Source organism: Sturnus vulgaris, chromosome 5 (assembly GCF_052056855.1).
Source record: "Sturnus vulgaris isolate bStuVul1 chromosome 5, bStuVul1.hap1, whole genome shotgun sequence".
Classification (NCBI taxonomy): domain Eukaryota; kingdom Metazoa; phylum Chordata; class Aves; order Passeriformes; family Sturnidae; genus Sturnus; species Sturnus vulgaris.
Window position 1 is genome coordinate 37,125,353 of NC_142247.1, and position 26,949 is coordinate 37,152,301.

The window sequence follows — 26,949 nt, forward strand, 5'->3', positions numbered from 1 at the left end:
AACTAGAGACTATTTTTCCCTCCATTCACTATATAAACCATCTAGATGCACATTAGACTGAGCCCCCAACTAGTAGCTAGCTAACTTACAGCTACGACTGGACCATCATCTCAGATGAGTTTCCAGCATAACCACGAATCAAGAACTACCATTCTTTTCCAAACTTCTAGCTGTATCCTGTCATCACTCTCCTTTTTAACCCATGTGGCTAGAAATAAATGAAACACCTAGATTGCAGTTATCACTACAGGCATTTAGCAGATCAGCTGAAATTGATTCCCACCAGGCTCAATGAACTGCAATTGACGAAAACTAAACATTTAGGAGAATCACTCATCTTCACCTACTTTACTCCTGTTACCAAATCCTGCTTCACCACTGGCTAAGTTCCAGGTGTTTTTCCAACAGGTTCCACCCCCCACCCTGGCAGTGGCTTTTGTTCTAGTTTTGTTCAAGTGAAAAAACTCATGCCTGTCTAAAGTTGTGGGTTTTGGTTTCTTTTTCCCGAAGGGAAAGAAGATGAACTGACTCAAGCCAAAACACACATTCAATTTATACTCTTCAGATACTTCCAGACTGAGAAAAAGTAAGAGTTTGAAGCTCCATAGACTTATGTTCCCTTCCTTCACAACACCAAGACATCTGTAAGGACCTTACCACAGCGTGGTTCTTCATATAGCAGGATTTGCAGACTGGCTTGTCATTCACCATTATATAGGTTATCCCAGCCAAAACACAATCACAATCAAAACAGCAGAAGTGTTTCAGATGCCAGTTTTGCCCTTCTGCGAGAGTATATTCATTGCTGAATATTAGCTATGAGGAAGATAAAAACAAGTATACAAGTAAACGAGTACATTCATTTAACAGTGTACCTTTTAATAAATACAGCCTCTGGATGTTTTGTGATCTGCAAGAACTCCCAGTGGTACCACCATTGTTTAACTGTTTCCCAAAAGCCCCCATGCTGCTCCACAGCATGGAACCCACAGATGCCAGAGGCCCCAGGAGGGCTGTGCCCTGTTGCTGCCCAGGGTCAATTTGGCCCCTAGTGCCCCTGATAAGGAAACGAGTGCATAAGTGAGACTTGTTGGAAGAATTTGCCCTCACATATCACATCCTATGTCTCCACAGATTGTATAAAATCACCAACAAATCCAAAACAAACTATGGATCTTCCTGAAGTGCAGTGTCCATATTGGTTTCAGTTCTTTGCATCTAAAATATCAACTATACTGGTGACGGCATATCATCTTCCTGCACTGAAATGTTTTACTACAACTCCTAATCACTTCTCAGGGGAACAAACATATACTAGAAGAAAGGACTAGGATATTTCCTACCTCATCACATCCAGCACACCGGGGTCTTTCACTGTCACAATAATGTCTTCCACAATACAGGTTTCCATTCTTCCAGAAATAGATCATGTCTACTAGAAGTTCACCGCAGGTGCAACAGACAAAACAACCTGGATGCCACAATTTGTCATATCCAGCACGTTCTGCATAGACAGCTGGGTCACCTTCCTTCATGTTCAGTTTGCAGTGATAGCAGAACTGGAAAGAGGTTATTACCAAGTTAATTAAGTCTTTGAGAGCTGTATTTATAAAAATTACATACTGCAGATATATTTAATAAATTCCATCTTTCCAGACTGAAATTAAAGCATTAGCTTAATCCCATGAGTAGATAGTAGTGGTTCAACATATACCTTTTCCATAGGTTATGTTTAAACAATTCAAGATGATGCACATTCTACTATCATAGCATTAGTGCCCCTTAAAAGGATTGTTATACTTTGCTGTATTCACATTTGCAATTGCAGTCCAGTGTTTAAAGAAAGCAACAGGCAATTAAAATTCATGTTATGTTCTGTAAATCTTACATGCTTAGGAACAAGGAGAGGATAATGAGCCTCCATCCAAGCTAACCAACTATGACTAGAATGCATGACAAGAAAATGGCTGTACTTGTAGGTCATGAGAAGACCAAGCCATATCTGAATCACTGGTGGGGAAAGTAAAAAATAAGTGAATATTTCAAACTGATTCTGTTTAAAGCTGTGTGCTAGGGATGCTAGTCACTCATGGCTGCTATCCAACAGTCAGTGATTAATGATTTTAGGACAGGGAGAGTGACTACAAATAACTACAAAGCATACATACACAGTTACACTACAAATAATTCCTGAGAGTTCATAGTCAGTCTTCTGCCCTGTACCTGTACACAGAGAGGTTTTTGCCATCAAGTAAAAAGCCACAAATTATTTATTTTACTGAACCAAAAATTTTTTATCTACAGTTTAATCACCAGTATGGCATTTCCTGCACTCCAGCTGGTCTGTGGACTGGGCTGAAGATCCTGGGAAGGTTTTCCTCTATGACTCACATCAGTAACAAATGGCTTCGTGTGTGCATATAAAAATAAAATACATATAAAGTGCCTCAGCTGTAAGGCATGTTGATCAGATCCCAGATGCCAGACAATTTCAAAAGGTACATAGAAAGCCACCAAAAGAAGAAGAACAACTTGGAACAGAAAAAGAATGCAGAATGTAGGGAAATAAAAGAAAGGGGAAGTTCAAATATACATGCTTATAAAGGTTTCTGATCTTTCTACTTTAGACTTCACTCCAAGAGAAGTCCATTGGAAGGTTAAGCAGCTGCCTAGACCCAAATCTGGGCAATGTGATTCATTTGCCTACCATTTACACCATCTCCAGCTTTGGTAGTTAAAAAGTACATACAAATTTCCTTCTTTACAAGATGAAAATATGCTGAGTACCTATTTTCCTTTAATTCAGCTTTCAGTTATGGTAAAAAAGCTTTATATTTGTAAACACAGATACAATTATTATAGGTATATTTACATTAATAGTGGAGACCTGGTTGTTAGTGTAGATGGGTTTGCTTTTTTTATTTTTTATCAGGTTTCCAAGAAGTGCAGTCTATTCCTATAATGAAAATTAATTTTCCAAGAGAGTCTTTGTACCACAGCTACAGGAATACAGCTTTCAAACTCAGTCTGAAAGACAATGTACAAAAAAAATCTGATAAGCAAAAATGCAGAACCAAAAAACCGTGTAGACAAGGATGGCATTCTTCTGCTAATTATTTAAGAGTTCTTCTTCGTATCAATTTATGTTGAACTGTTAAGTAGTTGAGATAATGTTAAATCCTACAGCTGAAATAAAGTCTCATTGCTGAAATCAGACCCCCCCCCCCCGAATACTTACAAATAACATACCTAAATCCTGATTATTTAACCCAGTGTAAACTCAGTACTAACAACAGATAAGAAACCAAAATGTTCATTTATGCTATTAAGCACCTACAAGCCTCTTTCTAAATCACGGCCCACAGTGATGCTTGGCTCAAATAGCAGGAAGAACACTCAGGTGCTGGAGTAAGAAAAGTTTGGAAGTGATAAACAGGTGTAATGTAAAAACAAAGCACCTTCTGATGCAATTACTCAAGAGGACATATGGTGCCTCCTGCTATTGACTTATAGTCCAAGGCAGTTGGTCAGCAGGGTATAATGCAAGATGTGCATTTCTGTAGGTCTTCCTTGAGGAGATAAGAATTGCTGTTGTGAAACTAAAGTAAACCAGCAAGAAAGGCTGATTTAAGACAAAATGACAGTAACCTAATCAAGCCATGGTAAAAGAACTTTTTAGTTTCTTAGATTCTCCATAACAACACAGTGACCAAAAAAAAGAAAAAATTAGCAAATAGTCAAACGGCACAGCTTGAAAATTTCTGCAGTAAGTGGTCATGTCCAAAGCTAAAACTTAAGTGTTGATTTTATGTTTCACACCAGTAGTCATATATACAGTCAGTTCAGAAACAAACAACAAACCACCACACCCCCAATAATGCCACAACAAAAGCTGCATTCTACAACCAGTGTTAAGCAAACCTTTTTCTCCAGCTAGAACTTGTATGTTTTTTCTGTAAGCAACCTGAAGACAAATAATTTTAAGGATTCATACATATAATAACAACATTTCTAGAAATCTAGCTACAGTAGAGGTTTTGACACTCCTAAGTAATGTCTACCCCCACTAAACTGATTTAATGTTCCTTCAGTAATCCTACCCCTATTTTGTATTTGTAATCGGTAGTTGAGACATGCACAGCAGTAGTTATGTCAGAAACTTGATAAAGGCTATAATTTTTGAAATATCAATGAAAACTGGATAGTTTTATATACTTTGTTTTTTGTTGAGCTATTACAAGGAGAAATCAGATGCCAAAGGAAACAAATAGGCAAGAAAATGGAGATGAATATGAAAAGAAGGCTAGTCAAAACAGCACTGTATGGCTCAACTTGTTGGACAAAGGATGGATACTTGTTACTTTATTATTCCTTAGTTTCATTTCTTTTTAAACACAATTTGTCAAGTGGATAATTTCAGTGCTTTTCCAAGAAAGAGGAGAAAACAAGCTTCTAAAATTAAACTAACTCTTCAACACAAGAAGAATGTAACAATTAGTCCATAAGACAACACAAGCTTTTTGATTATTCTTCTGTAAAAGCCACCCTAATACACTATCTCCAAGCTAACATGTTTTTGCACTGAGGATGAAAGTGTCACCTAGGAAGTTATTTGCTGCAATGAATTAAATACTGTCAGAAACCAAGGCTCTGTGCATTCACAACATCCTCTAGTTTCCCTTCTTTCTTTCCCACGTTTTTGCTATTCCAAATTAACAAACAATTTAATTGGGCTAAAATGACCAAATAGAGCACTCAGATGATAATTTCCCTTCTTGCTTTATCTTTCCCTTTTTATACTTACGTATTGAGATGCTTTCTGATTTGGGGGCTTCTTCTCCATTGTTCCAACAGCAGATGAGGTACCTCTGCCACCACCATTTTTCAAGTTATTCTCATCAGGAGCTCTCACTTCCACCTCACCAGGGAGCTTGACATCTCCTACACCAAGTGCCTCTTTTTTGTACTTCTTCACGAATTGCTCCATATGCTTAACTTCACTGGGGGAAAGCTCGTGGCATTTTGAAGGATCCTGATCGTGAGCAGGCAGCTGCTTTGCCAACTGCTTCTTCCTGTATTGTGCGCCTTCTGAGCCAGCAACAGGCTGCTTCTCCTTTGGTAACATCTGCATGTACTGTCTAGCCTGAATCAGGAGGAATTAGATATCAGATGGCACTTCAACTACAGACCCATTCTCATAAGCAAACACAACTAAAATAATCTCTACTGTTTTTAGCGACAGTCAAATTTGTCAAAAACAAGGTTCTTTCCATAAACATTAAGCTCCTGAAACAGTAATGGAGATAAAATGCAGCAGATGCATTAATTGGCTTCTTCCCAGAGTAAGAGACAGGCTCCTTTTTAAGCCTTTTACAACATACAGAAAAGAGTTATTACTTCTCTGAGTAAATAACATTTACACAGCACCTTGTCTCTCTCTATGAATACTGATCATGAGTATAGTCTTAGAAAAGTAGAATCTGAAATCATCTGCTAGGGGCATACAGCCCATTGAAGAAACAACTCTAGCTAAATTTAGGAACAAAAAGCCCTAGCTTTAATAAAGCAATGACGAAGCTAAAAATCAAATTGGTAACTGAATGTTAAATAAGTCTTAGATGCACAAGGTTTGATTAATTCACTGAAAAGGAATAATTTGAGATATTGTCATTCTGGCATGGATTACACAACATCTTGGCACAATAAATTAGTAATCAAAGTCTGAAAAGTGAAGAAAGGTCTTCAGAAGGCTATCTACCATCTCAACTACTTCAGCTGAAAATATACTGGAAGAGAGCTGCTCTTTTAGATGTCAACACTGACTTTGTTCTTACCATATACAGTAAAAGCTATAAGCAAGGCTAAGTGTTCCCCTTAACCTTAAACAATGATATAAATTGATGTGGTGATGGGTTTTTGTTTTTTTTTTTCTTTAAGCCCACATTTCCTGCAATTTTTTCAACGTTATTAAAATAGAAAAAGAAAAAAAAAAGAAAAAAGAAAAAGGCAGGTTACAGAAACTGGACTCCAGGGACTTAGTAGATAACTCTTAATCCTATGTATCAAAAACTAGCTTATCTCCCCAAGCTTTTAAGAATTTCTACATACAAACATTCATAAAGCATGATGACAGATGCAAGACTCATTAAACAGGCACCATATTTTCAGTTTTGAGGAGCAAGAAAGGAAGACTACAAGAGGCAAAGTTAGCCTTCCAGTAAGCTCTACTACTTTATCTCCCACCAACTCCTGCCTTGAACATGAAAAAATGTGAGTTGGACTTACAAGTGTCTGATTCTGAACAGGAGGAGCCCACTCATAAGTCACAGTATCGATAGACACGTTCTTGGCTGGCACTGGGCTGGTCAGTATCATTACATTGCGTTTATACATGGGATTGCTATCATTCTTCAGCTTTGCAATGAGGGTTGTGTATTTTGTATCTTCAAAGAGTTTCCCCACTTTCCGATCTTCCTCATGGCTGGAAGGGATGTCATGCTCCTCCTGGCCACATTTGCAGTTGCGGCATATTTTCCTGAAATTCATGGAAACAGCAACAAACTTAAAATCTCACACCATCTGAGTGTGTAGTAACATCACCAGGAACCCAAATCCTTTTTTCAGTGCTTTGTTTAGAAATACACATGTTTTTCTGCAATATGTTAAGCACTTCCTTATGTGTCCTGTTGTATTATTTACATTGTTTACAGATAGGTATCAGTTGACTACACTAATGCATTTTTAATATGAAGCTATGTCATTTCTTCAGTTACATCTCAGTACTGATCAAACACATATATCCTTTATCAGTCACCTACCAGATTTATTATAAGATAACTTAATGCATCAACATGATTCCCCCAGCAATCATTGCTTGGGATTTTAGTTTTTCAGTTGCTCTTCATACATTCCAAGTTATACACAATATATTATTTTCTCCATGTGGATTTCACTGTATGCCTGATATTTGATTATCACTGGGCTGCTATCATGTGGAAACAAATATTTCCTAGAAAGGAAGAAAATGCATACAGACATACAAAGAGTGTAATTGCACCAAGTTCTGTTCAAAGCACTGAATTTAAAGAGAAGATGAAAGAAAAGTTAAAGGCTTATATGGACAAAGTCTTTCAAAACAGCTCTGAACCAAGTCAGAGGTACTCTGGCACATGCTGTAGAGAGAACTTTCACAGAAAACAGCCTTAAATGGTAGAAGTAGATCTACTTACTTGGATATAAATTATATTCTTTCATATACTACACATTTCAAATGTTTTAGCTAACGAATATTAGAAAGCAATTTGTTACCTTAACCATAATTAAACAATTCACGTATAATGAACAGAACCTTGGATTAGACAAGCTAGTTCATTATTTATTAACAGCTTCCCCAGAACTTCAGTTCAAAGCAGTCAGCCAGAAATCAGTGAAATTAGATGTTAACTAAAGGCTCTTACTATACACCAAGAAAACCTATCAACCTTCTGGATCTCTAGACTATGAAGAGGAATGAGCAGTGTTTTACCCCATTATTTATGCTTCATATAGAAAACAGCATAAACTATTAGCTATAAAACGCTTCTGAACCCTGCTTGGCAAAACCTATCAAACTCAGCATTGTTCTGCATCTTGCTTTATACAGTCTTGAAGGCAAGTCAGGTGCCATAAGCCACAGGAACACAACAAGAACATGCCATGACTACAGCTAGCCCCTGAGGTAATGGGAAAGGAAGGAGGACCTTTAATTGGCCACCTGAAGTGATACACAGCCAGCCCCAAACAGATGCTCTCTATATGTACACCAGTTTAGGATGTGGAGTACTAACATTTCAGTGTATGGTGGATGCTGCACTGGTCATTTGGTTACACAGAAAACATACATCGTGGTAATTTAAGTTGTAAGGCCCAGTTCCAATAAAAATACCTAACTCTGCAATAAAAATGAGCCACTCATGCAAAATAAGAATGTTAAGCAGAAGTGACTCCACTTTGCAACACAAATACCTAAAGAGATCACCAACTGAAGTGTAGACTGTCTGACAGCTTCCAACTCATTTCCACAACAGGAAAGGTGCAGAATTTCAAAGCTGATACTTACCTGGATAGCTACTATAAACTAATCACTTTGCAATCTCCCAGTTTACCAAAACATTCAAGCATGAACTAGCACTGCCCATTAAGCCTAAAAACTTTACTATGGACCTCAAGCACTTGAAGCATAAAATTTTGCAAGATCTTCTGCATCTGTCTACACAAGTTCTTTACATAGCTAATACTTAGAGACTACTTAATATAATAATAAAGCAATTAATATTCACTTTGCTCATCTTTTATAGTATGCCTGTGATTGATTCTATCTTATTATCAATTCTCCGTTGTAACTTTTTTGAGATCTAATACCAGGTGACAGAATCAGACCTTGCTTTTTGCAGATTTAGTGATTTACATCATGATCACCATGCTGCTTTATGCCTCACAGCACACATACTACTGGAATTGAAGCAGTTTGTCCATCCAAACAATTGACACAAAGCACTTTATTTACTCTTACAAGTTAAATCTTTAGCAACAGTAACCCCAGTTTCAGTCTCGTGTCTTGATGTGATTTAATAAGTGATGAACGACCAGACATTCTTGGGTTCCCTGCACAGACTTAGGCAATTCAAGTATGACCATGCTGTCCAGAACTGCTCTGCTTGCAGGACAGACCTCAGTAAGAACAGTTCATATTGCTGTATTGCCTGTGTGACAGGTGGTGCACTCTCCCCACTCTACAGCATCCAACTACAGTAAAGCAGCACTGACAGCAGGCAGAGACCAGACTACTCCCCACAAGCTGCGGTAGAATTCATCCTAAACTTTCACATGGGCTGGAAAAGCCACAAGAGCACCTAATTTTTGCTCATGTCATGAAATTGCATATCTTTTTTCTAATAGTATTCTTTCAGAATGCAGAATAGCTTAGAGATCCTGTTTCTATTTTCAATTAGATGAACACCCTGACCTGCTGTCATTATTCTTCGTCCCACCTTGAAGGCTTAACATGTTTCACTGACTGCAATGTGAGAGATTTGTTTTTGCTTTCCTCATAAATGGGTAGCTGCAAAGAAGTGAAAGCACACAATTCATCCTTAGGTCCTTCCTGGGACTCACTGTGAAAATACTGCATTTATACTTGTATTGAAAATAATGAGGCAGCCACTAATCTTCCCCACCCCTGCACCCACTGAAATTCAGAATTTCACTGTGTGCATTTCAGTCTAATCTTGCTCTTCCAAAGTTAAGTGAATAATTCTTTGCAACAGTTTGCAAGAAGCTGTTAACAGGGGCTATGTTACAAGTGCAATAGTGGCCTTGGCATTCAAACTTGTGTACCATTATGCCTCTGAATACAGGACGAAACAATACAGAAAGAATGTGGAGAATGCTGAGTCACAACTGATGTCATCATATCTCAGTAAATCGAAGGAAAATCCCGTAGGCTGTTGCCATTTTCCATGCTCCCCTGGATCTTAGTCACATAAAGATGTCCATACAGCTGCTAACAGCCCAAAAAAAGTATCCTGTCCTGATTTATAATCTTTCCTCGAGTAATTTTCAGTACTAAAAGATATCCAGTTGATATTTACATATGAAACAGTTCCTGCATAGTACTGTTTACAGTTTAATCCTAACTTCTTTCAGTAGTTGCCACAGCAAAATCCTGCTCATTAGTCACTCACTGTCCCCCCGGCAGAAGGTATATGGCCAATTACTTCTCTTTAGAATAGACTGGCTGGTCATTTTTCTGGTCACTGAAATGACCCCATTCCATTACCTCAAATTTGTATTTCACAAGTCTGTCTGTTAATTGACGCTTTATTTTCATCTTTGATGTTAAACTGAACACTTCATGTGCAAGAAAAAAAATTGCTGTTATATACACCCAAAGACATAAATATATAAAAACATATATGCTTAGACAATTTTTATCTCCTTTGACTCTGTCAAGAGGACAAGTAGTGAGAATTTCTTGTTCTCTCCATCTGCATTGTTGAAAACATTTTCTCTTCACTTGAGGACATTCAGCGAGATCCCTGCAGAAGGAGTTGTTATGGACTCCTGCCTATGTCATCACCTCATCAAAGCAGAGCAATGCTCCTCCACACCCATCTCAGAATTTGAAAAGCTTTTCCCACTAAAAACACCAGAGATAGGGAAGAAGCTTCAAAAATCTGTGGAATGAAAAGTTGTGTATCACTGTAAAGACATCTATTAGATAGTGCCTTGCTAGCAGGTGTTGAGTAGTTAGAAAGAACAAGGAAGAAAGGTAGAGATTCCATCCTCTCAAGTGATGAATTCTTGTGTTCTGAATGTCTACTGACAGGAAGGATCAAAGACTTCCAGTTCCTTCTCCAAAATCAAATGTTAACCATCCACCTGATTGTCTATGTTTTGGTGTATGGAGAGGAAAAATAAGACGGATAATGATCCTTCCTATACTGCCTCCTAGAGACAGGAGGCAGTAGCTGCAGGCATAGAGAAATCTTCAACAAAGACCTGGCAAGCCCTGAGGCTTCTGCGCTCCATGCAGAACAACTAACCTCTTCCTATAACAGAATCACAGAACTCCAGGTGACTCTTGAACATCTCCAGTGAGGGAGACTCCACAGCCTCTCTGGGCAACCTGCTCCAGTATCTGATCACCTCCCAGACTAAAGTAGTTCTTCCTCATATTCAGGTGGAACTTCCTGTGCATCAGTTTCTGCCTATTGCCCTTTGTCCTATTGCTCAACACCCTCAAGTAGAGCCTGGTTCCATTACCTTGGCACCCTCCCTTCAGATACTGATAGACATTGAAGAGGCCCCCTCTCAGTCACCACTTCTTAAAGCTGAACAGCTCCCTCAGCCTTTCCCCTTAAGAGATGCTCCAGCCTCTCTGGTACTGAGGACCACAGAACAGGAAACAGCACTCCACATGCAGAATGCACCCCAGGACACCACTGGCCTTCTCGGCCCCCAGGGCACACTGCTGGCTCAGGGACAGCTTGCTGTCCACAGGACCTTCTCCACAGAGCTGCTTTCCAGAAGGTCAGCCTCCAGCCTGTGCTAGTGCAGGAGCTTGCATTTGCCTTTATTGAACTTCAGATGCCCATCTCTCCAATTTGTAAAAATCCTGCTGCCCAGCACTCTGGCATATCAGCCACTCCTTCCAGCTTTGCATCATTAGTGAAATTACTGAGAAAGGACTTTACTTCTTCATCCAAGTCTATTATTTTGCAATTCCTTCTGTTAGGTTTTCTCGCTATTAATGCAGCTATAAGTAATTGCAACTGCTTTGAACTGCGTATCAATGCTTTCCTGTCAGCTGTAGTATCAGAAAATCTTAAAGCCAACTTAAGGCTCTCCCTGCCTTTCATACATTGTATTTGTGCAGAGAAGCTACATGCTGAAAAAGATCATTCCCAAGCTTAAGACTCTTGTTTTCAAAAGTTTTTTTAACATCTTAGCAAGTCCCAGCAGGGACAGTTACCACTTTCTGGTACATATGCAACCAAGATAAATCAGAACCTTCCCTCCTGTTCTTAGCAACTTCTCACTCCTGTCCCATAGTTCCCTCTAGTGGGAGATACATTCCCAAGGAGCAATATGTAACTGAGTAGCAATCTCTTACATCCAGCCTGACCCACTGGACACGCGTGGGGGTTGTTTTGCAGCCTGAAATAAATCTAACGCCTAAATTAAGAGTACCTTCTCCACCTTCTGCTGCCACTACATTTAGACAGAAGCATGATTCTGAGGACAATTTAAAAAGCAAAAGCTATTAACACACTAAGATAAACCAGGCAATTGTTAACCATTCAACTACCATTGTAAACCACATCTCTCATATTAATTTTGTGTTCAGCTCACACTGAGGCTATCAGAACTTCAAAGCTTAGGAATAAATTTTACTAAAGGCTTGGTTTACCATTTCCATACTAGCTTCAATTTACAGTTCTGCACCTATAAAACCTGCCCATACAATGTGTCAAGATTTACAGCACAAACGTCTTAAAACAGTATTTGCCACCCCAGAAGAGATATATTCCAAATACTCCCAGTATAGAGAAGAAGGCTGTAGCAGCCCTTGTAAAGCCCCGCTACTGGAGAGGTACACTTGAGTTTTTTGTGCACTTTAGCAATCTGACTCCCTGGAGGAAGAATTGAGTGTCTTTTGTACGGAAATACAAGGAGAAATTGCACGTCGGCTCTTTGAGGAACAGCGCTGTCATGTATCAGCCCAAGAGCTGTGCGATGTGCTGGAGCTCCTCGGCTGTCCCCAGGAGAGGGCGGTGTCAGCCCGGCACACGCGGCTGCTCCTGCCCCGATGGAGGTCACGGTCTTCGTAATGCCTTACGGAGCTGTGCTTTGGGTCTGTGGCTAACACAGCCTTGATGCGACTTGCATTACTGGGCACTTCTGGCACAAAGTCAAGGCTTCCCCGTTTTTGAACTCTGTCCCTGCCTCAGCAAGTAGAGAAGCTGGGAAAGGGCGCAGCTGACTTGAATTGGTCAGGGGGGTTTAAATGCTATATAACGTCATGATAAGCAATAAAACAGAAAAAGAGGCTGAAGAGGTCAGGGTTTCTGACTTCTTAAGTATTTACAGCTTGGAGACTGGCTGAGCATCAGTGTGGTGGTGGCAGATGGCCAGTGGATTCCCTTTGTATCACCTGCTCAGCCACCACTTATTAAACTGACTATTTCAACCCATGAGTTGCCTCACTTTTGTTTCTCCTTTTCTGTCTACCACCCTGATGTCTGGGACAGGGAGTGAGCAGCTGTGTGGGTGTTTGACTGCTGACCAGGGTCAATCCCTACCCCCAATTATTCTCCCAGTGTGTAACTGTTTCTCTAATTACAATTCTTACTTCAACACATCTTTTACAGATGAGTAGCAACGAAATAAGTGGGTAAACTTGAATTGATTTTGATTATTCATGTTATAAAGACAATATTCTGTCCACTTGTGCTACAGTTTGTTCCTACTTAAAACAGAGTTTCAGATTTAAAGGCTAACAACTAAGTAAACAGATATTTGGGACGCATCACTTTCCATTTAAGTGGTGGACTACCAAAATATACGCATCATGCGAAGCATATTAATGTATTTTTTCCTTTGAAAACTATATTAAGACTTCAGATTCACAATCTTACTGTTCCCAGTAGCAGCTCTACTGGAAAAACAGTTATTTTCAAACTCATTCTTGAATTCTCTCAATTGCTAACTTTTTGACTGTTTCAGAGGCATGTGCCACATTGACACTTAGATTAAGCTTCTCAGACTACTTCAAGCCACCTTATTTATCTGGTCTATCCTAGAAGGACTCAATTTCCAAACTAAATCTTAGCTAAATAGTCACTGTTTTAACATCTTTTTCATTACTTGCTCTTTAATCCACTGCTATCTACAAACTCTAACTTTCTAGGAGAGACAGTGTTCCAATGAGCTCTGTATTCAGGACCTGGCACAATGAGCCCTAAACCACAGGAAGATAGTGCAATATGGATAAAGAAAGACACAGGCAAAACCCCTAAATACTCACACAGAAGCAGACACCTTTTAACTTTGCAATCATACTATGATGTGACTAAGCCACTTTAGCCATTTTATTTCTTTTTATTCCAAATTATTTCATGTTAAAGAATAATCTAGCAATTACAAGGTGTAACATTGGCAACTAAGTTAAAAAAATAAACAAAACAAAAAGAGAGAAAGTTAACTGGAGACTTTTTCCTCCCCCACTTGTAATTTCCCCATCTTGCATGGTGACTGAACAGAAGAGCTTTCAAGTAGAAAGTAACACAATTTCTCATCTAACCATGGATAAACACTATTGACTCTTGCACTTTTTAGAATTCTCTTTTACTGCATTACTTAACATTAATTCTGTTTTATTTTACTATTACTTCTACACACAACCTCTCAGGGATGCAGTGCATATTGAAAAAGTCCTCCCTAAATTAATTATTTCTTTTATCTTTAGATGATCACATTTACTTATAGTGCATTACCACTTCTTGATCCATGCCATTATTTTTAAGTTGTTTCTATAGCTACATATTACAGATAAGAATATAGCTTCTTAATTATGTATCAACCTCTAACAAGTTTTTGGTGAGTTTTGCTTTTTGTATGCCCGATTACTTTCTAAACACTCTCATCTGCAGTCAAATATTTGGGTAAAGATGTAAAATCTCCTAGGCCTTATCAGCACCTAATGCCACTATGGCTGGGATACAAAGGCTACTTTATAAAGCAAAACAAAATTCTACTGCAAATGCAATTTTCACTGTAGCTAGTTAGCACTCATTAAATGCAATAATTTTCATTGATAGCATGTGCTAGTGCTACTAACAATTATTTTTCTGTTATTTTCAGGCTTCTCCCTTTGAGAGGGATCTTGTTTCTAAAAAATTAGAATTACTAAGCTACATTTTAGAGCACACCCAGTATTATGAGTGAACTCGGCCAGTGATACATAAATGTATTATTATATACATAAATACATCTTGTTTCAAGAAAACAAGGTCTAAATGAAATACAGAGTTTCTGCATAAGTAATGACAGATTACTTACCACTATCATCAACTCACTGATTTAGGAACAGTACACCATCCAAGGCTCAGTACTTCCTAACTTATTTGAATTTGTGTGACACACACAAGTGACATCTCTTCCCCATCTAAGTTGTAGGTGTACACATAGTTTCAAATATTTGCAAATAATTTTACCTAGCATCTCAGATTAAAGCTTACATGTTTGGTCAGAAGTTGAAAAAGCATTTTATTACAGAAATAAAACACACTTTTTCCCTTACTGTAGGCATATTTTTTGCAAATCTACTTCAATTGTTTAGTCAGCTAAAGCAAATGCTGCAGTAGAAGTACTACCATTCACTTCAGGGAAGATGAAATGTGTTCACAAGTGATTAGATACTCTGTTGTAATGCAGCTGAGAAGTTCTGGCCCTGAACCGTGTCAGCTTTTTAAAAGCATCTTATTAGTTCAACTGAGAGAAAGAGCAAAAATGGTTACTTCGACATTTGCACATATATGTCAAGGTCTGCAGTGCTGAGTCACAGCTTAGGATAGATACATTTGGTGTCACTTACCTCCAGTAATGAAGCTCAAATCCTTCACACTTTTCCTTGCATTTTAAGCAGGGGGCACCAAATCCTTCCTCATGGCCCAAGCCCATCTGTGTAGAGAGGAAGATGGCTACAGTCATCTTCAAGAATTATGCTGCATGAATGATCTTACTGATGCCTTCATAGTCTGCAATCAACAGCATTTGACTAAGCTGACATGAGGACAGCATTCTGGAGCCCACTCACCTTCCTACTGTATCTCTATAAACAGCAGTATTCACACAAGCCTCTACACAGGGTTGAGCTAGGCAGCCAGAGGTAGCCTTAGTACTTTTCTGGTGACTTTTCTCCCCAGCCCAGCTTGCTCTACAAATGTCACACAAGGAAAGAAGCAGATTCTTTGCAGCATTTCCTGAGGTCTAAGGCTGTGAAACCAGAGTAAGTGAGGCTAGAACACTTCAAGTCAAAGGACATTTAATCCAGCTGCCTGGACAAAGTGATTTACAGTATGTGACTTGGCAAAATACACAAGATCAAGAAATAAACAGATCCCACATTTATATGCACTAACCTGGAATAAAGGAAACAACTAAGTGGTTTGTCTAATATTTGCAAGTATATTTGAGGCTACTCTAATAGTGACTGAGAACAGCACATACCCTTTACAATTTCATTTTAGCTGGACTCATACCAGCTTGCTTTCTGAGGGGAAAGACAAACAGCACAGTTAGCAAAATCAGTGACCAGATGCAATATGCAAAGGGCTTCAAAACGATAGATGACCAATTCACAATGCAGAGGAAATATCAGAGAATACAGAAAACAGTTCACACAATATATCAACACATCAGTAAATGCAAGCAAACCAAGTAACAGCCACTTGAAGTTTGAGGTGAAAAACAAATATGAAGCAGGATCACTTATGCATTCATATAACACAGTAAATTAAAATGTCTCACTCCAGTGCTTTAAACCTTTGAGTAACAGGGCTTTCAAATCAGACAGATGAAAGACCATGGAAGTGTGGCCACAGCTGGGTATGCAGGTTCATGCCCAACATGCAGAGGGACCCATCTCCACACGCCCACGCAGTAGGAGGAGTGCTCCCAACTAGCTGTAGGTAGAAACTGCAGTTAGCTTCCACCATGAATGGAAACTGAGCTAGAACTGACAAGTTCTGGTACTAATTTTAGTTCTGGCAACAACACCATAATACCAAAGTTAATTAGATGTGGTGATACAGTTTTATTATTAAGTTTGCCATTTACTAAGAGAAATCATACTACTATTGTTGTATGTACAAGGATATAAACCAGGTCAACTTTCAACTTGCTTCCACCCAAAATAAAGAACAGATTATTTGCAAGCCACTTGTTCAATGCAGAACACGTGGTAAAATGCAGGGAATACCATGTTTTCAGTTATTTTACAATTTAAAGAATCACTGCCTCAACAGTCAGACATCCCTGAGGAAAACTTCCCTGAAGATCGTGATCCATTTAGTGAAAAGAGGTATGTTGGCAGCTATTAAGCTACTGCAGGGATTGACAGAAGGACATAATATTATTATTTCTTTCATATCTGGAAGATGAAATACAAGCTGGCTGTGATCATGGTGACATCTTCATCAACCTAAGGGCTCAAGAAGTTCATGTTACAGGCGCTAACCTGAAGCCTACCAGTAGATATGTGAAGAAAAGCATAACTTTAAAGATTAGGTTCTTCATCAGCTACACTTTTGATAAGCTAACTAGTTAATAAAAGTTCATCTTCACTGAAGATGGGCATTTATTCACACAATAATAAATTGTGTCTTCTCATCTGGAAACCAGAGATCTCCCATATACACACACACACCACAAATCACAAAAAAACTAAGCACTTTTCCCAATTCACACTCAAAGAGAACAAGATGTTGGCCAGAAAGAATGTTTTCTAAAGGGAAAAAGGAAGCTAAAGCAACACAAAACAACCTTTTTTTTTTATTATTTGGGGGGTGTAGAGGGAAGAGGGAAAGACAGGTTGTTTTATTATTTGGTGTTGTTTTGTTTTTAAAGTCATCCTCCCTAAAAAGTTGTTAAACTTAAAATATGATTGCACTGCCCTAATAAACAAACTAAACTTCCACAAAACTCAAATCCCCTCCTCTTGCAAAGGACAACATTAACCTTGCTGCTCTTGCTGCTACTTCAGTTACAAACTGGCATTATTTCTTTATGCTCAGGTTCTCCCTTCCTTCAAAAAGAGTGGAATTAGAAGAAAGGGAAATAATGATAAACTCATTAGTATTGTAATTAGAAGATCTAGAAACATAGATCACTTGTTTAGAGAGGACTGTTTTATATTACAGCGAAATAAGCTTGACATTTCAAGAATTCCCAAAACAGAATCTGAAATTCAAGTAAGAAATATTAAAAAAAATTGCAAAAACCATTTAAACTATCATTTCCAAGCCTCCTAACATTTAAGTTTTGGGGTTTTTTAGCTAAAAAAACACCTCCTCAGAAACAAATTAAGGAGAGGAAATATGTGCTATCTAAATGCTCCACCCAGAACATTCTCCCCAGACTACAGGGACAACAACCAGCCAGTCTACTCGCACTTTCACAGCCAGCAGTCTTAGTGCTGATTTCTTCAGAAATCCAGCATTCTACATTCCCTCCCCAGAAATAAAGAGCACATCATTATCTAAATGCTTATGCATCTCAAGACAAATAAATTGAATTAGCAAATGAGACTTGTTTTGAAACAGCTTTTCAGTTTGCTGTGAAACAGAAAGAACGGAATTACTTTTCTATACACAATGTCTGGGCACCTTATGGAAAAGCTTTAGCTCAAGACTGAAAGGCACGCTGAAAAAAAAAAGTTAGATGTGATTCTAGATGCACACACAGCTTCAGCCTTTGTTCTGACAGAGAAACTACATGGCTGCTTGCCAAAAATTATGATATAAAATAGCCAAACTCAAAAGCACTGTGGGCTATTGTTATCCACAAGCCAGTGCATTACACATACTTCTCCCGAGTCCTGTAACAGGACATCCTTCAGCTGTAAGAAAGCATCAGCCTCAGAAATTACTTTCTTCTTCAGCAGCCAATTTAGCTGTAGTTTAGGAAATTCATAAAGCCTAAAACTTTAGTGCACTGCTTCTTTACTGCTACCCATATCTATCTCCATGTTTTCTGCAGAACATGGCCAGCTCCAAGCAGAAGCATCCACAGATACAGAGCAGGCTGAGCACTGGAGAGGTAATGCACGCCTGAGAACAGCAGGGAACCCATTTTCCCCATAAATGGAGTTATGGCACAGATAGGTCAGCTGAAATACTGCCAGAAGAAGGTTTCTGTCTGTCTACTGCCATTAATTTTCATTTTACAGCAAAAGCTAACCAAACCCATCTGGTACTACCAAAATACCCAGTACTGATTTAAACAGTCTGAATACAGATGATGATATAACTATGACTGAGATAATCTGTTGCATGCTGCTTTCAAGATTACACAGTACCCAAGGGCAAAAAGCTTTAAGTGGTTACAGCCAAGTGGCAATTACTGAGAGACTGCCCTCTTTCAGTTCACACTGGAATCTAGTGACAAAAGCTGGCTACCTTGACATGCGAGAAACTTACGATCATCTTAAAAGCCCAAATGATGACATTCAAGCATCTAAGAGTTTGCTCAGAATTGTAAGAGAAACAGCAATTCCTATGAAATAGTTTAAACCTGGCTTATCAGAAGGGTTTATTCTTAAGTTTACTGAACATTTCTTATCTCCTCAGTGCCACCACAAGACCAGAATTAAGTCTGGCCTCAGGTGCTTTTCCTTCCTCACTCCAAGAGGACTCCTCTACTACCAGACAGGGGAGCTTCATCCTGCCACAGACAGTAAGCCAATACTGGTACTTAGGCTCTGCAAAAGATCAAAAACCCTTCCAATGCTACAGATCCCTTCAGAATTTGAAAGGATGTGGCTACACAGGCAGAATGCTGTCACAAATGGATTGCCATAATTAACAGTGAGCTTCAGATGAGAACTAAATCCTCTTCACTATCCTTTTTGCAGATGTTTCTCCTGTGCTCTTCAGTGCTCCAAGTACAAAATTGAAGTGATCCATGTTAAAGCTATTCTCACACTTACTATAAAACCCTAGGAATGTTCCAGTTTGAGGATTAGTTAACTATTGATCTATTTGGATATCTGAGTGGGAAAGCACCTGTACAACACAACAGATTTCTAGTACATCTTAATGTGCTTTAGGCACTTTCAAAGAAGGGAAGGTAAAACAGGATGGACAAGCAAAAAAACGCCAAAGAACATGAGGAATGCCATTGCTGTGCATGCTCTATTACTGAGACCTGATCTTGTATCACTATATTCTGTGCCATCAGAAGTCTTCTCTAGCAGGGAAACACAACAAACATAAAATAAAAATAGGTTACAGCATTTAGACTTAAAAAATATGAGTAATGATACTTCTTAGGATTCCAGAATGAAGAAAAAAACACACCACTACAAAAGACATGAATATCTGGACAATGCTCTTATAAAATTGGACAGACACTGTATGAGAAGGAAAAAAAATTCAAATCTGTAACAATAAGAGCAGTATCCCATGAACCACTCTGTATTTGTTTTTAACGTGTCTATTAAAGTTGATGGCAAGTGTGACTCTGTTTTGTTTTAATATGCATTTTGATTTAGGAAAAAGTTGACTGGAATTAAGAAGTCTGAGTACAGAAGTCCATTTTGCACAGAAAGAAGGATGCCAAATAGTGGTTCCATCCAAGAAAAATATTTGGAAGATGATCTGGGCAGGACAAGCAAAGGAATAAATCAAGGAGCTGCAGTAGCCTGATAGTAAAAAAGTCCCAGGAATTTATTTTATTGTGATATCTTCTACTAAATATCAAATAGCTCAGAATTTAAATATTTAAGGCACTGCTACATAGTGAACCTTCAAAAGGCTAACAGCTATTAAAGATAGCTCAGCTGGATAGGAAACAAGTGTTGTTTATGCACAAAGCCCAGCATTACACTAGCTAAGTTTGAATACAGCTGACACACACTATAACACTAGCTGTAAACCTCCAATACAACACTATCCATCATCCAGTACTGCAGAGGCAATTTGCACAATACTCCATGTATTTTGTTTTGACATCAGCACTCTTACCCAGCTGCATCCTCTAACATTAGGTTTTGAGAAGCAGACCTGGAAACCTACACATTCAATTTTAAGAGCTTTAGTCAAGTAGAAAAGTGTAAGCTTTTTTTCTGCTTTTAAAAGCTGCAGCTAAACAACCTCAGACTGAAAACAAGGCACAAATAAAGAGTTAGGCAGACTTTAAAAACAACAAAAAATCCCCCAACAAAACCAGAAACACATACACAGCAGTACTAGAGTACAGTTAGATTTGGTGTATTCTGGAAACGTCATGACAGGAACCTCCTTACTCCCTTGAACTGTTCACTTGACCAAGTTTGAGACACTAGGTAACAGGTGTGGCATGCTTTTATCTTAACATCCCTGCTCTTCCTGAAGGTTTCCAGCATGTAAAAGAACCCTACCAACTTTGCTCATCAGTAAAAACTATATATTAGGGGGGTTTGTACATAAACATCCCTATTTAAAAAATGCATACATATATATGTACACACACACAACCCATATGCATTAGTTATATATAAATGAAACATATATCTATTTAGACTGCAAAACACAATTTTAAACTAGACTACATTACAAATATTTACATCTACACCCTTATAATTGTAGACTTTGTATCTGCTAGGAAGAAGATAGTAATTTGCATGACATGCTTAGTATAGTTTCTTGAAGTAAAAAAGTAATTTTACCAATAAAATTTCATTGAAAATTGCTACTCACCATTGCTATTACTTACTTAGAAGAAAACAGAAAGATTTCTTTCTTTTTTTCCAGAAACAACCGCAGAAGCAGATCTTTGTTACTTAACTCAAAGTAAGTTAATTTTTCCCTCTTGCTGTAAAATACTTGGCTTGTAATTATACCCTATCCAAGAAAGCTTCACCCAATCTTAAAAGTCATGTAGTCCTGCATTCAAAGAGTTTCTTGACTTGCTATCCAGGCAATTAATGATATTTTATAGTCAGACACCTGGGGAGTACTTTGGCAATAGGAAAAAAAGAGTAAAACTCAAAAAGTTTAGTTTAGCTGTGCCATATTTGCCAAGCTGCTATCCAGGGATGCTGGACAAAAAATAACTAGAGGTATGGATTCAGACAGCTGTTCCAAAAATATTCACATAACTTTTTTATTTATTTTTAAATTTAATGGGAGAAAAAATTCTCACACCCCACAGCAAATGCAGGAAGCAGTTACTTAGTTTGCTTGCGAACAAAACTGAAGTAGTTCCTCTCATATCTACATAAATGTCTTCATTCTTCCACTTGCAGGCAAAACACACTCCTGAATAAAAGTACATTTCCTCGATCTTACTATACCTATGAAACAGCAAAAAAGATCTGCTAAAATGGGTTTCCATAGCAGTAACACCAAAACAAACAGTGACCTCAACAGGAAGTGCAGCCCAGCAGACATTACTAAATCATGCTTTGCAAAACACAGAAAAGTTGACTTTGCTCCTATACATACTTTATCCACCATTCATTTATCAAAGATCATTATAGTTGTTGACTTAGCAATGTCCAAAGCACTCAGTATTTGGTTTTCCAACTGTAACAGAACAGACTAAGTCTCACGCCATTGAAAAATAACCACGCACAAATTCCACATTAGAGAAGTTTCATCTCTTCCCCCCACACTGCCCTGCCCCTTCTCCATGGCAAGCAAAGTTCTTTCTATAAAGCAAGTATTATACTGTGGAAGCTTATATAGAACAGACTCACTGCCAGAGTCTTATTTTCTCTAGTGAAGCATGAGACCATGCTGCCAAGCAGGGCTGAAAAGCAGGACCGTGACCTACTGATTCATTTTACTAAGTTCACAGAGGTGGCAGACAGGGCAGGAATCCAGGCTTTAGAACAAAGTTCTGCTAGAGTATTCAGCACAAAGCATTAAATCTTCATTTTCCCTATAGCCTCAAAGCAAGGCTTGAGAACACAGCATATACTGTATTTGGGAGAAACAGTGGTCTGTTTTTTCACAAATACTTTTCAAGCTGGAGCTACTGTTTTTACCCTTCAGTTCTGTGATGCAATTGTTTTACACAAACACTATCTTCATAATCCTGAAATGCAAGAGCAAATCCAATTCCTCCTGAGAAAAAGGAGAAAACTGTATAGTTTTCCCTAAACTCCCTGTCCCCTTGAAAGGAAAATTGTAACAGACCAGGAAAGTCTTAGACCTAGTACTCACAAAGCAGCCAAAAAGACACTATTCACTGCCTAGATGCTTGCCAGTTATTTAACAGCTCTAAAAAGCATGGTGAACTGACACAAAACTTTCATGTTACTCCATACATTTGCATAATTCTGCATATATATTGCTCAGTGCAGAAAGTTGATGCTGAAATTTCTGGTTCTGGCAGGCTGTGGTTGTCCAGAGCCCAGGACTCAAACCAGGCAATACATCTGGCTACACAGTAGTACTGGCTCCTTTGGTCCCTTGTTAACACATCAAGATGAGTTTTACAACACATGAAAGAAACAAAATAAAAGTTAAATTAAAAGTTTAAGCCAAAGTAATTGTGCCCTTAATATTCCTTAAGAAGAGTACATTAAACAAGACTGCGGCTTTTCTATCCCAAAGCAGCAAATACAAAAGGTGTCCACTGCTAAAAGGACGGGTTAGAAATTGTGGCAAGTGGGACAGTAGTTCTTCCTGCTGAAGAACAGGTACATTGTCTGAGTTCTAGTGGTCTTGCATTGAAGACAGACTGTGCTAGAACTGTTACGTTTGGAGAAAAAAAAAACACCAAACCTGATGTCAACAACGAAAACACATTCTCTGAGTGTTCTTTTTCTTCATACAAACCTAGACATGTAGAAATAAATGTATGTAGCAGCTTTCAAAAGAGACAATACAGAAGCTCAAAACTGAAGAATGGACTCATGGACTACTGACACTTAGATAAATCTTACGAATGTCACCTTGGAAACCTCATCTATCAGGTTTTCCAGAAACAGAAAACATCCCAATATATAACCCTGTACAGTTATAAATTAGCAGTTGTGGGTAGAGGAAGAAGCTTTTCCACAGCACCAGCTGAGTGTCTGAGCCTTCACACCGCATGCTACTCCAGAAGGCATTCATTTCCTTCTGCCCTGCTGAATACCAGGGCTACAGAACAGCCAACATCTAAACTCAGAGTTCAAAAATGCAATGGAATTACTTATTTGGGGACAACATGACAATTCCTGCTTTCTTCTGCCCAGTGTTCTAGGAACTTCCTGCCCAACAGGCAGATTAGCCACTCCATAACATTTACCAGATTATTTTCCAGGCAATAAATACGTAAAAGTCACTACAAAATAAAAGGTTACATAAAGTACAAAGTACATTTTGTAAGAGGACTCAAGCTATTTTGTTCCAGGTTGCAAGACAGGTGAGAACTACAGCATATGGTAAAGGAACCCATTGCTGCTGATAGACTAAAAATCTGAAACAGGCACCTCCTGGAAAAGTTTCTTCTAAAAGCCAAATAGTTGACGGGTTTTGATAAACTTGACTGCAAACTTCTCAGAATGTTCTTCCACCCTTCAAGAGAGAAGGAAGTTGGCAAAAAAGAGAGAGGTAAAAAGATAATAAAACAAACAGGTTGAGAATTAGAAGAAAGAAGACATGCAATTATTCCAGAGTTGCCATGAAACAGTTATTCTATCCAGTGTACAAAATCTAAGAAGTTTTATTTAAATAAATCTTGGTAGTCAAAAAAGAAGAATTTTGTACTGAACTTGCTAGTACCTAGCAAAGCTTCCTAATTCTCCCCGTAGGGATTTTCACAGAGCCTCTTCTGTTCTCTTGGAAAATGAGCTTCTTCCAAGTTACAAAGAGAAAGAAGAGATGATGTGAGCAAGGGAGGGGAGACAGAGCAGTGACAGACACAGTTTTCTGAATATACAGTAAGAAACAGAGAAAGTGTGAAGTTTTTCAAATCATAGACCTCTCTGCATATTAACACTACAGCAGAGCAGAATAGAAATACTACTTTCATTAAATAGCTTTGCTGGTTCTTTTGTGGCACTAGCTTCTGTGTCTATTTGAGCAGGTTCAAAAAAGTCTTCGGAACCCTCAAAGTTGATGAAGCAGAGAAGTAAAACATGAGCAAAGAAAAATATGACAAAAATAAGCAAATAAATTTAAAACACAAACAACTACCCAATAGTTACCGTGCAATTTAAAGCAGATATTCAGCAACTACAAGTTCACTCAAACCAAGACTCCATTATCAGCAGAATTTTATCAATCATTTCATACTCCATATTTATTTTCTCTTTAGATGAAAAAATTCTGAATTAGAATGCTCTATCTTTCAGAAATATGCATCTCTCACCTCCTGGAGTTCAAAAAGCTTCAAGCTCTGTCATGCCATCAAGTTTAAGTTTTAAATCGTGCTTAGAAAATACAAGCAAACCTCCTCAAGAAGCTTATTTTCATTGCATACAAGGAGTCACACAAGGGGAACAACCCTGTGCACACAACTACTTCTAAAGACCTACATAGTACTTAGCTACACCCATCTACATGCTGATGGCCTAATGACTGGGGGCTGAGATAGGCAGTTCCTCCAAAGCACGATGCTCACCCAAGTGACATTATCACACGGTGACACCACTTGAAGCAAGCTGTAATTCAAGGCTAACCATTGCTAGGATTCAGCCTTAACACGTAGCCTTGCACAGTACACAACTACTCCCACCCCCAAGGCACTTTCTAGCCTGCAAGATGGAAAAGCACATAAATTGAAAAGAGTGCATACGCATGTTTTAAAGCAAGATCAGGAATAAACTCCACGCACATTCATACAACATGCATTTCAAAAGACTACTTTTCACATATCAATGAAGGTTATGTAGAGATTTAACCCACGTTCACGTATAAAGCTCCTTTTCCCCTTATCAAATAGTACCAAAACATACTACAAAAAAATTTTAAGCTTTAAAAAAGTCAGTGCTTTAGCACTACATTTAATTTGTGAAAGAACTAGAAGCAAAGATTTACATGATTATCCCACGTGAAGCCAGTTTTGCATAGGAAGTTTTAAATGGCGAGTTTTGGAAAGAGATTCAATACCACTGGATTACTTATTGCTTTCTTTTACTCACCTTTTGTTTCTTGACAGTTTGACACAACTAACTAGTCAACATACCTTTAAACAGAAAGAAAAATCAAGCCCAGGCTTCTCGCTCAAGGGGGTAATCCATTGGACGCTGATAACACGCTGGTAAGGAGTCAGTCACATCATAAGTGGGAAATTAATCACTAACATAACGCAAACAGCGAGCTGGCTGCTTGCAATTAAGTTCCATACCTATACACACAGCGCACGTACATGAAAACACCTATCATATCTCAGGGATTTACTGGGGGGACCGCACACATGTTCTACTGCATGACCGAACAGCGGCACGTCCCCACCTGGGGAACCAACTGCGGCCACTGCCTGGGGTCGGGAGCAGCGAGGCAGCCCGGCTGTATGCGCACCGGGGCCACCCGGCAGGCGGCTCTCCCGCCTCCCACCTCTGCCACGGGGCCTGGCCGGGAAGCGCGGGGCACCGGGAAGGGCTGATCCCGGCACCCGAGTGGCGACCCCAGGGTAGTCCCCGCGGGGGCGGCAGCGACGAGGCGGGACCGCCGCTCCCCAGAGAGCGGACACCGGCATGCGCGGCAGATAACCTGGCGGGCAGCCTCCTTACCTTCTTCACTTTATTCTCCAGGTCCATGGCGGGGCGCGTCTGGCTGTGAGGCAGCTGGCACAGGGGAGTCTCCGCTCGCGCGCTCCGCGTCGCTCAAACTTCCGCTGCCCTGCAGCAGTGGCTGCAGCCGAACAAAGGCCGCGCGGCAGCCAATCCCCGCCGGCCGCCGCCGGCCCGGCAGCCAATCCCCGCCGCCCGGCCCGGCCCCGCCCTGCCCCGCCCGGCCCGGCCCGGCCGTGAGTCAGCCCCGGCGGGGCCGCAGGTCACGGTAAGGCGCCGCTGGTGCTGCCTCTCTGGTTCGGGCACAGACGTCTGCAATGCGGAGCTTCCCGAGGCACGAGAAAAGAGGAAATCTCGGGCTATAAAGCAAATGTGCCCTTGAGGCCAGGAGGACCTGATGTACACCGGGAAGAATATGACCAGCAGGTCAAGGGAAGGGATCCTGCCCTTCTCGGCCCTAGTGAGGCGACATCTGGAGCGCTGTGTTCAGTTCTGGGCTCATCAGTACAAGAGAGACAAAGAGCTATTGGAGAGGGGCCACTGGAGGGCTACAAAGATTATTTGGGGTCTGGAGCATCACTTATGAGGAGAGACTGCAGCAGCTGGGCCTGTTTAATCTAGAGAACACTGACGGGGTCACATTAATGCATATAAATATCTCCAAGGCGGGTGTCGTTGAATGGCTCTTCTCAGTGGTGCCCAGTGACAAAATGAGGAGCAATGGTTATAAGCTAAACCACAAAACGTTTCACCTCAGCGTAAGGAGAAACCTTTTCACATTGAGGATGACAAAGCACTGAACAGGCTGCCCAGGGAGGTCGCAAAGTCTCTCTGGAGACATTCAAACCCCACCTGTGGGGAGTTCCTGTGTCACCTGCTCCAGGTGACGCTGCCTTGGCAGGGGAGTTGGCCTAGATGATCTCCGGAGGTGCCTCCATACCCTGACAATTCTGTGATTCTGTGGTGTGCTGACGAGGAGC

The 26,949-nt window shown here is 39.6% G+C and overlaps 1 protein-coding gene across 1 annotated transcript in view; it reads right to left on the reverse strand.

Annotated features, from left to right (window-relative positions):
* Nucleotides 1-26,088, reverse strand: part of TES (testin LIM domain protein) — a 28,068-nt gene extending 1,980 nt beyond the window's left edge. Inside the window, exons 1-6 of the mRNA XM_014892466.2 lie at nt 25,970-26,088; nt 15,137-15,222; nt 6,286-6,535; nt 4,805-5,143; nt 1,344-1,559; nt 658-816 (exon numbers count right to left, since the gene is read on the reverse strand). Of these exons, the coding sequence (XP_014747952.1) occupies nt 658-816; nt 1,344-1,559; nt 4,805-5,143; nt 6,286-6,535; nt 15,137-15,222; nt 25,970-25,996 (1,077 nt within the window). The 5' untranslated portion in view covers nt 25,997-26,088. The remainder of the gene's footprint in view (nt 1-657; nt 817-1,343; nt 1,560-4,804; nt 5,144-6,285; nt 6,536-15,136; nt 15,223-25,969) is intronic.
* Nucleotides 26,089-26,949: the final 861 nt, after the last annotated feature.